Raw genomic sequence first — 14,651 nt, 5'->3', positions numbered from 1 at the left:
CTGCGGTTGGCCGTCTCCGAATCGGCTTACGAGGAGTCCTGGCCTGTGTTGTTTTGTCACCTGCCATCAGACTCCCCGTCCAGATCACTGCCGGCGGCTCACGGCGTTCTCTCCCGGCAGCAGCTTTATCTCTGAGCTGTTGCTGGGCATTGAGGTATTTTAACTTGGGGGCTGCTACCGTCGATCGTGAACGGCACCACGAACATTTCTGGCATCTCCGTCTTGCAGCGTGTTTACCTTCAGCGCGCTCCTCCGTGACACCACACTCTTCAGAGTCCGCTGTACCAGTTTATTCTCCCGTCCTGTGCGCTCCCTGGCGCTTGATAGGGACTTTAAGATGTTTGCTGTTCCGATGCGTACAGCGCGCTTCCGGGATGCTGCAGGAGACGCTGTCCTCAGTCACAAGCACGTTTTGACACTTGCTGACCATTGGGACTTCCCGTGTCACAAAGGTGCCACCAGATACTTTTTTGTCTCTATTTACATTTTCTTTCCTTTTCTTCAGTTGAGTCATGGAAGCAGTTCCTGTATTCAGGGTGTGAATCATTTGTTCGTTTATGTGAATTGAAAGCGTCTCTCTGATCCGTGGCTTGTCTTATTTTCTTGTTTTTTATTTTTCTTAGGTATCTTTCTTACTGAGAGGTCAGTGTACCATGCACAACGTGTGGGTGTCCCCACATATGCATGCACGCCACAGCCACCCGGAAGACCGGTCCTGTCCCTTGGAGGGCTTCTTTGGGCCCCTTCTTACCCAGCACCATTTCCAGAACGGACTCTGATCTGACTTCTGGGGTGCTTGGGCGAGTTTTTTCTTCCCTCTGCGGTTAGTGGGTTTGTGTCTCACTGAGACCCTGAGGCTGGAAGAGCTTCTTTCTGTATTTTTGCTGGCAGCTCTGTAGTTCTGCCTTGCTGACAGATCTGAGGTCTACCAGAAGCTCATTCTTACCAGGCGTACAGTCGGGGTGCAGTTTTTTCATTGTCCTCCTGTGGTTCTGTAGTTGCCCTACCACGAGAAGACCTTCCTTTCACCCCTGGCTCTGCGGGACACATGTCACTGTCCCATAGGTATGATTCTGTTTCTGTTCTGTGTTCAGAAGATTCGCCTTCCATGGTTCCTACCTGATACCGTCTTCATTGTAGTACATGACCATCTTGTCAGCCGGGAGAGCCAATTTCGAATGTTAAACAGCCTTTCCTACACGATCCTTTTCCTGTGTTGCTGGATTCAGGTCCCTGGTGTCTGCCATCACTTCCATCTGTGGACTCTGTGTTTCCTGCTGTCTGCTTGGGTACGCAGTGACACTGTTCTCGCTGCTGGGGACACAGTGCTGGCCAAGGAGGAGACCCCCCCTCTGCTCTTGTGAGGCCTGCGGTCTGGTGGGGGGGTACCCTGAGGACAGGTGCTCAGATGTTCCTGGCAAAGAGAGGGCTCTGTAGTAAGGGCTGGCTTGAGCAGGGGTGGGGAGGGGGTGCCTCTTCCTGACCTCCCCACTCCCGGCCTCACCCCGCCCATCAGCCCTTCCTGACCTCCCTCCAGCCTCCCTCTTCCACGGGTACCTCCAGCTCTTCCCTCTCCCAGGCCTGCACCTGCTGCGGCTCGGCCTGGGCTGCTCCCCTGTGTGCACTGGCCAACCCCTACTGGTTCGTCCAGCTTGAAATAAGTTCTGTGTATTGGAGAGAAGTCTTCCATGATCCCAGTTCGAGCAAGACCCCCTTTCATTGTTTCAGCGTCTGCTGTCATGTAGCATTGGGACTGTGATACTCAGCCGGAATTCCGTGCTGCTTTCCACGAATGTTCACGAAGGTCAGCAGCACTGTGCCATCAGCCCGTCCCCATCCCTGACTCGATGCTTCTGGAGCACCACAGGTGCTGCGTGTGCATAGATACACTGTTTCCGCTCCTTCATCCCTCCATGGTGATCGCCATTGCCCTGTCCCCTCGTTGAAAAGTGACAGAGGGAGAATGAAGAAACCCAGGAATGCTGCTGCGTTTAACAAGACCCGCATGTGCCATCAGCTGCTGGTGGGGACACTGATTTCGGGGATGCGCTGAGCAGTCACGCGGGTAGCAGTCAGAGAACTTACTGGTTCTGACGGCGGAATGACGGGTTTTTCCTGACGCCGGCGAGTCTGGCTCTCACTGTGGCCCAGCTTTGTTGGCCACAGGGGGACTCCCTGAAGCAGAGGCAGTGGCGGCCGGCCCATGTCTTAGCAGAGCTAGCCTCTTGCATCCCGGGCCTCAGGATTTGATTTGAACCCCAGGAGCACTCTGTGAGACAGAGCCTGTCAGGACCGCATTCTACAGAAGAGGCGGTGGAGGCAGAAAGGTTTTGTAACCGGGCACGGCTCTGCGCTCTGCCGGTGAGAGCGGGCACGGCATTTAGAACCTGAACTTTCTCACTCCAGGAGCCAAGAGCTTCGTCGGAGTCCTGGATTCGCCTCTGACACGCTGGGGAATGCCGTTGTCCCCTCACTGAATGGGAGAAGAAGTTGAGACGGGGGTCATGAAGCCGCAGGCCGGACAGGAGCCGGGCTTCCACAGCCTGCCCGGGGCCCTCTGCTGTCCCTGAACAGTGCTCGGCGCCAGGTGCGGGGCAAGACACATCACAGACGTCCCCTCCTGCTGTCCCTGCAGATGACCCAAGCAGCTTTACCCTGACAAGCTTGTGTAAACTGCCCAAAGTCCCACATCTTTGGAGATGGCAGCGTTGGGATTTGAGCCCAGGTCTGTTCTGTTCCACAACCTCCCTCTGGCCCCTGGGGACTCCTCATGGATACCACCCCCCCGCCCCCGCTTCCCACACTTGCCTCTCTCCAAACCACTGTCGCACAGCTGCCCAGGAGTGTGTCTTAAATTTTCTGCTTCGCTCCTGCTGTGGCTTCTAGTTGTACTGGAATCAAACAGAGATGGCTTACCGTCTCCTGACTGCCCAGGAGGTGCGGTGTCCGCCTGCCTCTGCCCCGTACATCTCGCTCCAGCCACCGAGGGGTCCCCTCGACGTTTCTTGGCGCCACAGGCTTGTGCGCAGCCCCCAGCCTTCTGCCCGAGCTCACCAGGTGACTAGGTGACCGGTTTCTTTGTCTCCCGTGGGCCTCAGCCTGGCAGTGCCGCCTCAGGTGTCCTCCCGCTACTCCTGTCCGATGAGTTGGTCTCTGGAATGTGGGTGCTGCAGGGGCAGGCATGTGACCCTCCTGGGAGCTGTGGTGTCCTCCCGCACGGAGGCAGTGTCTTCCCGTCTGCTGCGTGAGTGACTGGATGGTGGTTGAGTTCTCCGGAAGCCGGGGGTGGGGCCAGCCGCTTGTTTGGGTCTACACCCTGGGCTCGTTCCGGGGGCGTGCTCAAGAAGCATGTTGGTAGAGAGGTGGAAAATCGTGTTGGGGTATTAGGTGTCTGAAACTGAAGGAGATTTTACCCCCAAAGTGAAGTAGCCGGTGTTCTAGAAGCTTTAAGACAGACAAGTGTCCAGGAAGAGCTTTAGAACTTAATGTCGCCGTCACATCCAACTATGGCCTTTATGTCATCTGGAGGGTCCACGGTAGTTATTTCCAGTAACTGTGGAAGGTATTTGCACGTGATCAGTGTCTTCTGGAGGTCGCCGTCACCTTGAAATGGATCCAGCAGAGCGCCTCCCATGACAAGGAGGAGCGAGCGTCCGGCTCTGCGCTCCGCTCTTAGCTCGCCCGTCAGTGGTGGAAACAGAAGCCAACGGCAGGAATGAGAACCGCCAGCCCCTCCCCTGCTTGGTTTGCAGCAGGCCACCCAGCATCTGCAGGGAGGGCCCCCCTGCTGACTTTCTGGGGTGTGGCAAGGAGCAGGGGAGAGGCGTGCAGGACGGCCATGGGGTACCCGTGGAGCAGACGGCCCCTAGGTGACTAGTGACATCTGGGCCAAGGAAAGTGACAGCATTTTGCTCGGCGCCTAGTGTACACAGTAGGAGAAGCCTCCTCGCCTCTCCGTGCCCGCTGTGTCTCGTCTCACGTCTGCCAGAGCCCCACACTGTTCGCTCTTCTCCTAAGCCTCAGTAGCTCGGCAGCGTCTCTGACCCTTAACTGTGCCTCCGTGACGTGGGACGCTGTCAGCGCTGGTCTCCGTCATGTACATGACACTACTTACTCTTCCTGCCCCAAATACTAATTTAATTTGAACTCTTCGTTGGCTGCTTCCCAGGTAGTTTCACAGAGGTGGTCGCTCTAGCATCTCCCAGCCTGTCCCGTTTGGGATTTCTTCGAAGAGACAGGGACCTGATTTCAAGTGTCAGGAAACCTGGCCTTCTTTTAACGGGTGGTGTCGGCAAAGTCTAGAAGCTCATGGTCAGAGGGAGCGGAAGGCAGACCCGCCCTTCCCGCAGACATCTCCCCCTGCCTGTGCGCCCGCTTGCAAGTGCTTAGAAGCCGCGTCGCCATGTTGCTCCGACCCTGGCTCGGCCCCTTCTGGTTGTGACCGCGGACAAGCTCGAGCCTCTGTGTCTTGTGTTCTCATCGGTAAAATGGGGTGCTTGTGCGCCCCTGTGGCGTGGTGCGTTTGTAGAGGATCAAGTGGTCTGCCCCTCTGCTGGGGTTCGGTCCTCCAGCCCAGCCATGCTCACACCAAAGGCAGCAGTAAGGTCGTCTATGAAGAGAAGTTCATTTGAGGCAGCTAGTAAGGGACACCCAGCGAGTCCCTTACCCCGAAGGGCACAGCGCACCTGGCAAGCGTCCTCTTGCCCAGCGCACGGGGCCTGGGGCTTCCGGGCTGTCTCTGCTGCGCTCCCTCTGCTCACACGCGGTCAGTCCTCAGGGCCCCACGATCTTGGGGGCCAGCGCAACCTCTCCTGCCTCGGTCTCCACGTCGGCCGTGGCCACCTCCCCCTGCAACACCAAGCCCAACTCCGAGCAGCGCTGGGTGTCCGCTTGTGTTTACTCAGTAACGTCTCACACATGGTCCCAGTGGTGCGGAAGATTCCAGGGAGAGAGAAGGCAGGCACCCATGGCCCTTTGTCCAGCAAATAGCCAATCCGCGTCTCTCTCTGTGTGCCAGGAACTCCGGGGACGAGGACAGCAGTCCCCGCACACAGGTGCGCACCTTCCCTAGAAGGACTAAACATTTTCCCGGTGACAGCAGCCTGAGAAGGGGCACCGAGAGGGAGCGTCACGGAGGGGAGGGACACCCAGCATGAGGGGCTCTAGAGGAATCCTCCTGGCGCCATTGAGTCTCTGGGCCCTGCCCACCATGCTCTGGCCCGGCCGAGCACACGGCATGTGGGGGCTGGGCTGGCATCTCAGAAGCGACATTGGAGAGCTGCCCCGGGTACAAATGGAACGGCTTCGTGGCCCCAGAAGCCTTTCATGTGGTTTAAGTTAGAAGTGGTATTGGTTGTTTCTGATCCCAAAACCTGTTGTGTGACACGGACGCCAGACTCTGACTCTTCGTACCACACTACGCTTTCAAGTGGCTGGCAAGATGATTCCAGAATACGTAATGGACAAAATTAGTCTCAGGGCCATAGGGTCCTTTACCACCAAAACCCCGTGGATGTGGGGTACCTGCCGCGCGGCCCTCACTCGGCCACGGAAGCCTTTGGAGTGGGGAGGGAGTGCGTGTGGTGACCGAGGGCGGTGTCCTCTTCCCGTCACCCCCATGCCAGATGCACAGGCTGGCTGGTCGCGGCGACAGCGACGTCTTTGCTCATCTTGGATGTTGGGCCTTTCTACGCCTGGGATTTGTAAAGGGCCCAGAGCGAGCTGCCGCCGAGGACATGGGGCCGGCCATGTGGGGTTGGAGGCACGGTCCAGGCTGGGGAGAGGGGAGGAGGCCCGTGAGGTGGTCACTGTCGGATCACCCCTGGACAAGCTCCACTTACGGAAAGTAAATTGTGCGTACTGAGGACGGGGAACGTGCGCTTTGTTTCAGAGTCACTGACGGAGGAAGAGACTGCCGATTTGGGTTAGGCCCAGAGAGAGGATGTCTTTGGTTGACATTTGCACGGACACAGAACCGTCAGAATTGGTTTGTTTTCCTGGGCCTTGTCGTACGTACTTCCTTTGATGTCCCAGTTCCCGAGGGATCTAGGGGCCAGCAGACAGCCTCTGCTTTCAGAGATGGTGTTTCGAGGATGACTCTTCCCTCCGAGGAGATGAACTGCTCCTTCTCGGAGCACGTACCACCCCAAGTATTACTTGACGTTCTTCAGATGCGGCCTCTGATCTACCGACCTGCCAGTTGTCCGCCCCCGCCGCCCGGCTCTTCTGTTAGCGGTATTGTTTGGACCACTCTCGGGGTTCACAATTAGCCAGTAACTGGCCAATAAGAGAGGACGCGTCCATCCGTGTGTAAATGCTGTTAAGACACGACACACCGCAGGGCCCGGGCAGCAGGAATTGGCACGACGCTGAGACACGGGAACCACAGATGTTCCCTCACGTTAAAATACAAAACTGTGGAGGGAAGTTAGAAACCAGATAGACCAACGATTTGGAGAGGGAAGAGGGAGCCAAACGGCTGGTTTTGCGATGGGTATTGGGCAGACGGGTTTCCGGCAAGGAGACCCCCGGATACGAGCCACGCCAGAGAGATTCCTGCTTTAATTTTCCGATGGAGAAGAGTGTGTCGTTCGCCGAGTGACACGTGAGCGGGAAGAGCGGAAGGGAATGACAGTAGGCGGAGGGGGCAGTGAGGTGACCTGTGTTGGCCTTCGGAGGTAGAGGCAGCCTGTGCAGGAGAAGCGTGGGTGGCTTTGGGGAGGAAGGATGATGCTGGTTTCTGGGTCTGTCGCTGGTTTCTGGGTCTGTCCCTCCTCAAGGACCTCTCCTGCCTCCGCAGCTCGGCACCTGCTTACCCTGCCAACGCCCCTGAGCCGCGTGGGCTCTTCCTCCTCCACCGCCTGCACCCGGACGTCCTCCTCGGCGTGCGTGAGCTCCTCCTCCGGCAGAAGGCTCAGGGGGGGCCCAGGGGTCCCCGGGCAGCAGTTTGGGAAGTGCCACGTTTTCCCTCAGAAAGCGAAGACGTGGAGAGCGGGGCTGAGGTTGGTTAGGACTCAGGGAACGCCCCCTCCAGCCCCGAACACGCCATCCCCGCCACGGGCACGACTTCTCGGCCTCGAGCGGCTGGGAGGAGGGCGGAGTAGGTCACCGCAGCAGGAGGAGGAGGCGCTCCTCCCATGCCACGGCCCGTGCTGGGTCTGTGGCTGGCAGACATGACATACTGAGAAGTATTTCGGTTTTTAGCAACGTAAAGCATTTCCCGAACCGTTTTAAACTAAACTCCTTTCTTGCACTCTGAAAAATTCTGCAATTTTACCAATTCTGTGAAAATACTAGTTTAGGTATGGAGCTTGTGTAACACCATCCTCATCTTTAGCAAAGATTATTACTCATTTTGGGGGAAGCCTGCTTGAAGTGCACTTGCCTCACTGAACGTCGTCTTCTCAGGCCAGCCTCATAAAAGATTTTTCATAGTCTGCTCTATGAAATAGTATACTTTATTAGGCACTACATAAATCCCTTGCCATAAGTGGACTTGTTGTCTACAAGTAATGTTGAAGAATATATCCTGGAAGCAAAAATTAAATGTAGATTCTAAAATACAGTATGTCTATTGGATATATGCCTAGTAGAGATTCTATTAAATCTAGATGTATCCATTATACATCTATATACACACAGTATATAAAGCATTGTATTTAGATAGGACATATACTATGTATACACATCAGCAAAATCTTTCAATATATTTAAGTTGTTTTAATTTAATGTAAGTTTTGATGCCAGTACTTTTTTTTTTAAGATTTTATTTATTTATCTAACAGAGAGAGATCACAAGTAGGCAGAGAGGCAGGCAGAGAGAGAGAGGGAAGCAGGCTCCCTGCTGAGCAGAGATCCCTATGCGGGGCTCAATCCCAGGACCCTGGGATCCTGACCTGAGCCGAAGGCAGAGGCTTTAACCCACTGAGCCACCCAGGCGCCCCTAATGCCAGTACTTTTAAAAGCTCGTTTATAAAATTCAACAGATACTTACTGATGCCTTCCATGTTCTATGCCAGAGGTTGGCCAACCTTTTCATAGGTATTTTTGGCTGTGCCCACTGTCCTGTCCCTGCCGCAGCCCCACAGCTCAGCTGTTGGAGCAAAAAAGCAGCCAGAGTCCGTACATAAATGAATGGGCATGGCTGCGTACCAATAAAACTTTACTTATTCTGGACACTGCAATCTGAGTTTCAAATAATTTTCACGTGTCACACACTAATAGTGGTCTTGATTATTTTCCCAAGCATTTAAAGATACAAAAACTAAACTTGCATCTGCACAGAAACACAAGCCCTAATTTGCCGACCTCCGTTCGCAGCAGTGTTCGGCTAGAGAGCCAGGGCAGTGACCAGAAGGGAGTCCCTGTCTTCCACCCCAGCCCCTGCATTCCCATACAGCACAGGACTTTGGAAGGGCCTCTGGTCCAGTAACTGAAAGACGCTGCCTTTCTTAGAGGGAGTCTTCCTCGTCGGACAGTTCCAGCTTTAGTGTTGACACTCACCTGACTTTAAAGTGAATTTGGGGCGCGCCTGGGTGGCTTAGTCGTTAAGCGTCTGCCTTTGGCTCAGGTCGGGATCTCAGGGTCCTGAGAGCAAGCCCCACTTCGGGCTCCCTGCTCCGCGGGAAGCCTGCTTCTCCCTTTTCCTCTGCCCTTTCCCCCTCCCTGGCTTGCGTGTACATGCGCTCTCTTGCTCGCTCTCTCTCTCGAATACATAATCTGTAAAGTGAATTTGACACATACATGTGCTAGCTAGCAATAGCCTTGCTGTGCGGTATTTTTTCCTAGATCTTGTCATCCGCCGGCCCCCATTTTTGTGGCCCGTGAACACCTCATCACCTCGCTTGTGCCAAGCCACAAGGTTCGGTGCTGGGCCTGTGTCTTTCTGAAGCCGGGGCCGTGGCTCCGGTCCCGGGAGCGGCCTTCACCTTCCCAAGCTCAGCCGTCCTGAGCTGCTCGGTCTTTGTGCTTGTGCCTGTTTCCAGACACCGGAGCCCTCCGCGGAGGAGCCGGCTGGCCCTGTGGCGTCCTTGCTCCAGGTCGCTGCTGGCAGGCAAGGTCGCTGCTGGCTGGGCCCTTTCAAGGTAGCTCTGTAGCTCCCAGGCTCACGCCTTGTATTTGCAGTAGCTATGGAAACTTTAGAAGCAGTCTCTCTAAAGCTGAGCACACAATAAAGCACTTCACGTGTTGGTAGGATTAGACTTTGGAAGATGTTTAATTTTCTCCCCCACTCTTTCTTTCCGTCTGTCTCTTCAGAGCGGGAACAAGAGGGCCGTGTGAATATTAACTGGGACTCGCTTTAATCTCCCTAGTGACACTCAGGGCTGCCCAGGGCTCCGGGCTTTCAGGGGCGCTAACAAGGACGGCCATGCATATTCATGAGCTGGGCTCGGCCCGCAAGGGCTGCGCTTCAGTGTTTTCTTTTCAGACCGAATTTTATGAAAGACACAACCACTCAATTTGGTTTTTTAATTATCATTAAGTCAGAGAGCCCAGACAGCAGGACTAGAATGTTCTCCCGGGAAATCGGGGCCCAGTCGAGCACGTCTGTGTGGTACTTAATCTGTAGCCAGACGACACCGCCCCGGAGTGCGGGCGCTCGCGGGGGGCGGAGGGGCAGAGCGCGCCTTTCCTATTTGCCCGGGAAAAGTGTGCGTGGGACGCCGTGCTCTGACTCCGTGAAATCCTCCTCTTTTAAACAAGTGCCATTTTCTTTATATAAGAAAGTGAAGCGTGCATTTAAGTGCAGAGGGGGGCGACTTTGCCCTCTGGTTATTTCTCACGGTCAAGGTGTGCCTAGGAGCCGGCTCCCGCCTGTGGCCGTGCTCCGCCCAGCCCCTCCTCTCCCTCGGCTCCGTCCTCTGGCCCACCGAGCACCGACTTTGGAAAACTACAAAAATGCCTCTTCTGCTTCAGGCTTTTCTGCCTGGTCTGCTAGGCTGTCCGTCTGGGGGCTGTGCCGGGGGTCTGTCCCCCGAGAAGTTCGCGACTTTTGCGTCTTGTTCGAGGCGCAGTGCTGGCCCCGCTGGGAGCAGCGCCCTTGCCGGTCTGTGCTGCTCTGTCCCGGGAGGGAGACGGGGCGGGCGTGTCAGTGTTTGTTTCCTGGCGCTGGGGGGGTGAGGAGCTACGAAGCCACGGGGCTGGATTTTTGCAAAACGCTTCGGTTGCCTCAGCACCATGAGCATGACAGATCTGCTGTCGTCTGCCCACGTGGTGGGAATTCTCCTGGGGGCTGTTGTCCCCGACCCTTTGCTGACCCAGAGCACGAAGCTTTCTCGCCTGGGCTGCATGTGGATGGGTTTCCCGTCTTCCCCTTCCTCCAGCCTGCAGAGCCCTGAGTCAGGAAACCACCCTGAGAGCAAGAGAAAAACCCGTTTGCGCGGGTCCCTGCCGTGTCCCCACGGCCCCACCCACGTGCTGAGTGGGGAGACGGCACTCCCGGGGTCACACGTGGCGCAGGCCTCGCACCTGCGCAGGGGGACTTCACGGGGTGTTTGGGGGGACGCACAGACGCAGACCGAGGCCACTGGTAGTGTTCGCAGCCCACTTGGTGTCAAGGGTGCCTGGCAGGAGAGGGACGCGGTGGCCCTTGGGCAGGGGTCACGTGTGCCCAGTAATGGTTTGACCACTGCCGCTCTGGGCTGTGGTTCATTCTCCAGAGACATCCTGCCTTTCGTCTGGGAGCATGAAGGCTCGCGCGGTTCCTCATGACTGAGCCGCACCCCCACCCCGTGTCCAGGAGCTCTGGGGCAGGTAGGGGGGTTTCGGGTTTCCTGCTTTCAGTCACATTTCAGTGAATTACCAGGAAGCTTTAGAAAGAACTGCTTTGCTTCCTGTCATTGGCATTCAGGAATTTGACACGTGAGCTAAAATTGTTCAGTCTTCTATCTGTTCTTGCCTAAATTTACCCTTCGGTGGTTGGCTGCTTCAGTCAGGTCTCCTGACCCTGCCTCCCCTTTTCCATACAAAAAGTGAGGAAGTGAACCTGTAGAGTGATGTTATTCTTGATGAGAAATTGCTTGCAGCAAATGATTCATGGTTCAGAAATTCACTAACGTGGTAGAAGTTTTTGTCCACAATCCTCCCTTTTATTCTTTCTAAACTGGTGTAGAATGGGGGTCCAGTGATCGTGGAAAAGGGTGAGAACGTTACAGTTAGGCTTTGTGCATTTGAGTATTTCTGTCTCCAGAAAGGAAATAACCGCCCTGATAAAGGTGCTGGGCTTTCTCAGCGAAGAAGGACAGGTAAAGGGCAGAAGGATGTTCTCCCACCAAAGGGTGACGACTAATTACAGAATCGGCATCCGCTGGGCACCACCCATTCCGACTCTGTGCCGTCTGGAACAGGTTAGTCATTTATCCTCACGAGCGCCCTTAATGATAGACCCCCAGAGAGCAGAGGGTCACTGCCCCAGCGCACATCTGCTCACCCTCTTCTCGGGGCTGCCCGTGCCCCCAGGCGGGAGGGGCAGGGACAGCGTGGAGCGTCTGTGATCAGGGGAGAGCTCGAAGGCCTTGTCGGACTGTGAACCAGTGTGGGCGTGTCAGAGGGACTGGGATGGAGTAACTTCTTAAAACCCCTGAAGATCTGTCCTGAACATGAACATGAAGGGTCGTGTTTCCTGCACCTCAGCCATCTGACCTGAGTGGACAGGCTCATTCCTTACTGTCTTGCTCTGAGGTTACAGAGCTGGGGAAGCAGTTTGATTGACATTCTTTCTCAGAGTCTACAAGAAAGAGCCACAGGCTTTATTGAAGCCTTTCTTTGTGGCCTCGTGTCCAGCGAGGGGCCCGGCCTTACCGCTGTTCTGGGAGCCAGGACCTTCAGGCTAAAGAGCCTGATACATCGTGGGGGGACCCAGATGCCCCATTCTGACATCAGAAATGCCGGCACAGGAAGCATGTGGCAGTCAGGACTGTTTTTCTTGCCAACGTCCATTCGATCGTGGGCAGGGAGGTCTTGCTTTCTCAGAGAAAGTGTTTACTCCCCTGGGTGTTTGCTGTTCCTCTCTGGACCAACAGAGAGTGCCAGGCTCGCTGTTCGGGGCATCGCTTTTGCGTCCCTGGATCCATGAGTTGGTACCCGGTTTCTCTGCAGTCTTTTCTAGAACAACGTAGGTTTAATGCTTTCCTGAGATTTACACAGTTCTTGGTCACTCAAGAAAAGACCTTGGTAACTAACACAGCTGTCCTGTCTTCTGTCTGCTGTGGCCGATGCTGCCCAGACGTGTGGAATGAGGGCTGGGTGCAGCCAGGCCAGAGGATGCAGCAAATCCTTCAAAGGCTTTCTGGCTCCCTCCTTCAAATGCAGCCGAATGAGGGCAATTCCGTGCTGACTGCTAGGGAGCAGTTCTTCTTTATAACGGAGCTGGCTTTAGGCAAGACGAGTCTCCTGTCTGCTTCCCACTTGGCATCTTCGTGACTGACGCCGGCGCGTCTTCTTCCCCGGCGGCTCAACACCACGGTTCTCTGTGCGCGCGCACGCGATCAGAGTTCAGATGTTGCTTCCCTGCTCGTTCATTCATCAAATCTCGATCAAGTACCTCCCCGTGCTGGCCGTCACACGGGCACACACACGTGGGACATACATGTAAGTGCCCGTGTTCCCGCTTTTTCACTACTCCCTCTTGGGCGGTGTGTCCGTAGCCCACGCTCCGTGAGAACGTGTTCGCTGAGGCTGTGTCCCTGCCCTCCCTTTCCCATCACGCTCACGTGAACCTCAGACACGGGGAGCCGTGTCGGCAGATTCCTTCACTCGGCCCCCAGTTCTGACCCAGTGGGTGGTGTACGCCATCCGCAACCTCACCGAGGACAACAGTCAGAACCAAGATCTCATCGCCAAGATGGAGGAGCAGGGGCTGGCGGACGCGTCCCTGCTGAAAAAGATGGGCTTTGAGGTGGAGAAGAGGGGCGACAAGCTGATTCTGAAGCCTACTAGTGACCCACCACCGCTGGTGAGTGTGCCGGGGCCCCCTCTGGGTCCCAACGCCCTGTCCCCTCGGCCTGTGACAGGTTTGTTTGTTTGTTTGTTTTTCCCAAAGATTTTATTTGTTCATTTCACAGACAGAGATCCCAAGTAGGCAGAGAGGCAGGCAGAGAGTGAGGAGGAAGCAGGCTCCCCGCTGAGCAGAGAGCCCGATGCGGGGCTCGATCCCAGGACCCTGGGATCATGACCTGCGCTGAAGGCAGAGGCTTTAACCCACTGAGCCACCCAGGCGCCCCCCGTGACAGGTTCTTCCGGAGAATATGGCTGGGAGCACTTTACTTTCTAAAATGGCCAAGAAAGCCTGAAATTTAGTTGCCAATAATTTGGGGGGTTTTTGGTTGTTGTTGTCCTAGCTTTATGCTGCCGTTGTCTGAAAAGTTCAAACTCATTTTAGGGGGGAAATAGAAAAATCATATCAGAATTTTTACATGGTCAAAGTGTCTGGATTTTCTGGTGGAGAGATGGCTGCTGTGAAGAGAACAGGCATCTCCCTGTAGAATGCTGGGTGAGTTGTTCCAGGTTTCTCTCTCAGCTCTTGACCAAAATCTGCTGTTTCCCTACCTGCCTTGGATGACTCTTAAAAATAGATCTGTTATATCTGTCATTTTGTTCTTTTTTTTTCTTCTTAGTGAATGAGCTCTCCATCAAAATACCTGAATTTTTGGAATCTGTTTCCTGGATTTTCCATCTTCTGCAGTATGTGAAATCGCAAGTGTTTGAAGATTTATTAAGTATAAATCCAGGAACACGTGACTCCTTTAGATAATAGAGTTCGATGTGGGTAAGCTCGAAAGTGAAAGTACCTGAGTATTCTGTTGTTTCTTTGCTTTAGAAACTGTCTGGTTTGCCTTTGTCCCCATGGATACAGTGTGCGTTTCAGTAATACATTGTACTTACTGTGGCAACAGATAATAAATTCTTCTTCCCGAGGGAGGGTGCGTCCCTTATTTGGCAAAGCCTGGAGCGTTTGATCGGATTCCATTTGTTCCTTCAGATGGCGAATCAGCCCGGTTCCTTTTCTTCTCTGCCTGTTGGGTTTTCCGCACTCTGGCAGGCAGTTGAAGTAGTTTCTCACTGTGATTAATTCTAGCAATCTCTTTTCACCCTTTCTGCCTTTCCAAAACATTGACAAGACTCATTTCCAGCTAATTAATTCGAGAGATGCTGAAGAATAGAGAAGCTCGCTCTTCATTTTAGGGACTGGGCTGTGCTTGTCACTGAGCCTGGCCCTGGGGAGAGAGTGGGGAGAGTGTGCGGGCCATTAACTCTTCTCTTTCCAAATCACCCGGGAAGAGACCTCCTGGGCCATTGTGCTCCCAGGGGATGCCTGTGTCTGTGAAGAGGACTTTGTGACAGGACCACAGGATTAAAGAGATTCCTGGTCCTATTCACTTTCAAGGACATGGTCTCCTGAAGCACGCCACTCCAGGTCTGGCCACGGCTCCCCTTTGTGGAATTGCTCAAGTAGCTTTGGGGAGCGGGAGCAGATTTGACCCTGTATCTTTCTATTTCCATCTCTTTCTACCCACCCCACCAAATACGTACTCCGAGCTGGAGCTGGGTTAAACGAGCACTGGAATTTTAGGTCATTGATGTAAGCAACAAAAGCTCTAGGAGGGAGGTCATGTATGAACATTCCTGGACAGCCTGTTACTATAAGCTCTCTA

General features: G+C 54.6%; 1 protein-coding gene across 1 annotated transcript in view; it reads left to right on the top strand.

The window, feature by feature from the left end:
* The window catches only part of ATXN10 (ataxin 10), a 159,327-nt gene extending 145,410 nt beyond the window's left edge, over positions 1–13,917 (top strand). The window contains exons 11-12 of the mRNA XM_044228553.1: positions 12,765–12,952; positions 13,614–13,917. Coding sequence (XP_044084488.1) covers positions 12,765–12,952; positions 13,614–13,616 — 191 coding nt within the window. The 3' untranslated portion in view covers positions 13,617–13,917. The remainder of the gene's footprint in view (positions 1–12,764; positions 12,953–13,613) is intronic.
* The last annotated feature ends 734 nt before the right edge of the window (positions 13,918–14,651 follow it).

Source organism: Neovison vison, chromosome 12 (genome assembly GCF_020171115.1).
Source record: "Neovison vison isolate M4711 chromosome 12, ASM_NN_V1, whole genome shotgun sequence".
Classification (NCBI taxonomy): domain Eukaryota; kingdom Metazoa; phylum Chordata; class Mammalia; order Carnivora; family Mustelidae; genus Neogale; species Neogale vison.
Note: the sequence above shows the minus strand (reverse complement) of the source record. Positions and strands in the feature narration are given on the sequence as shown.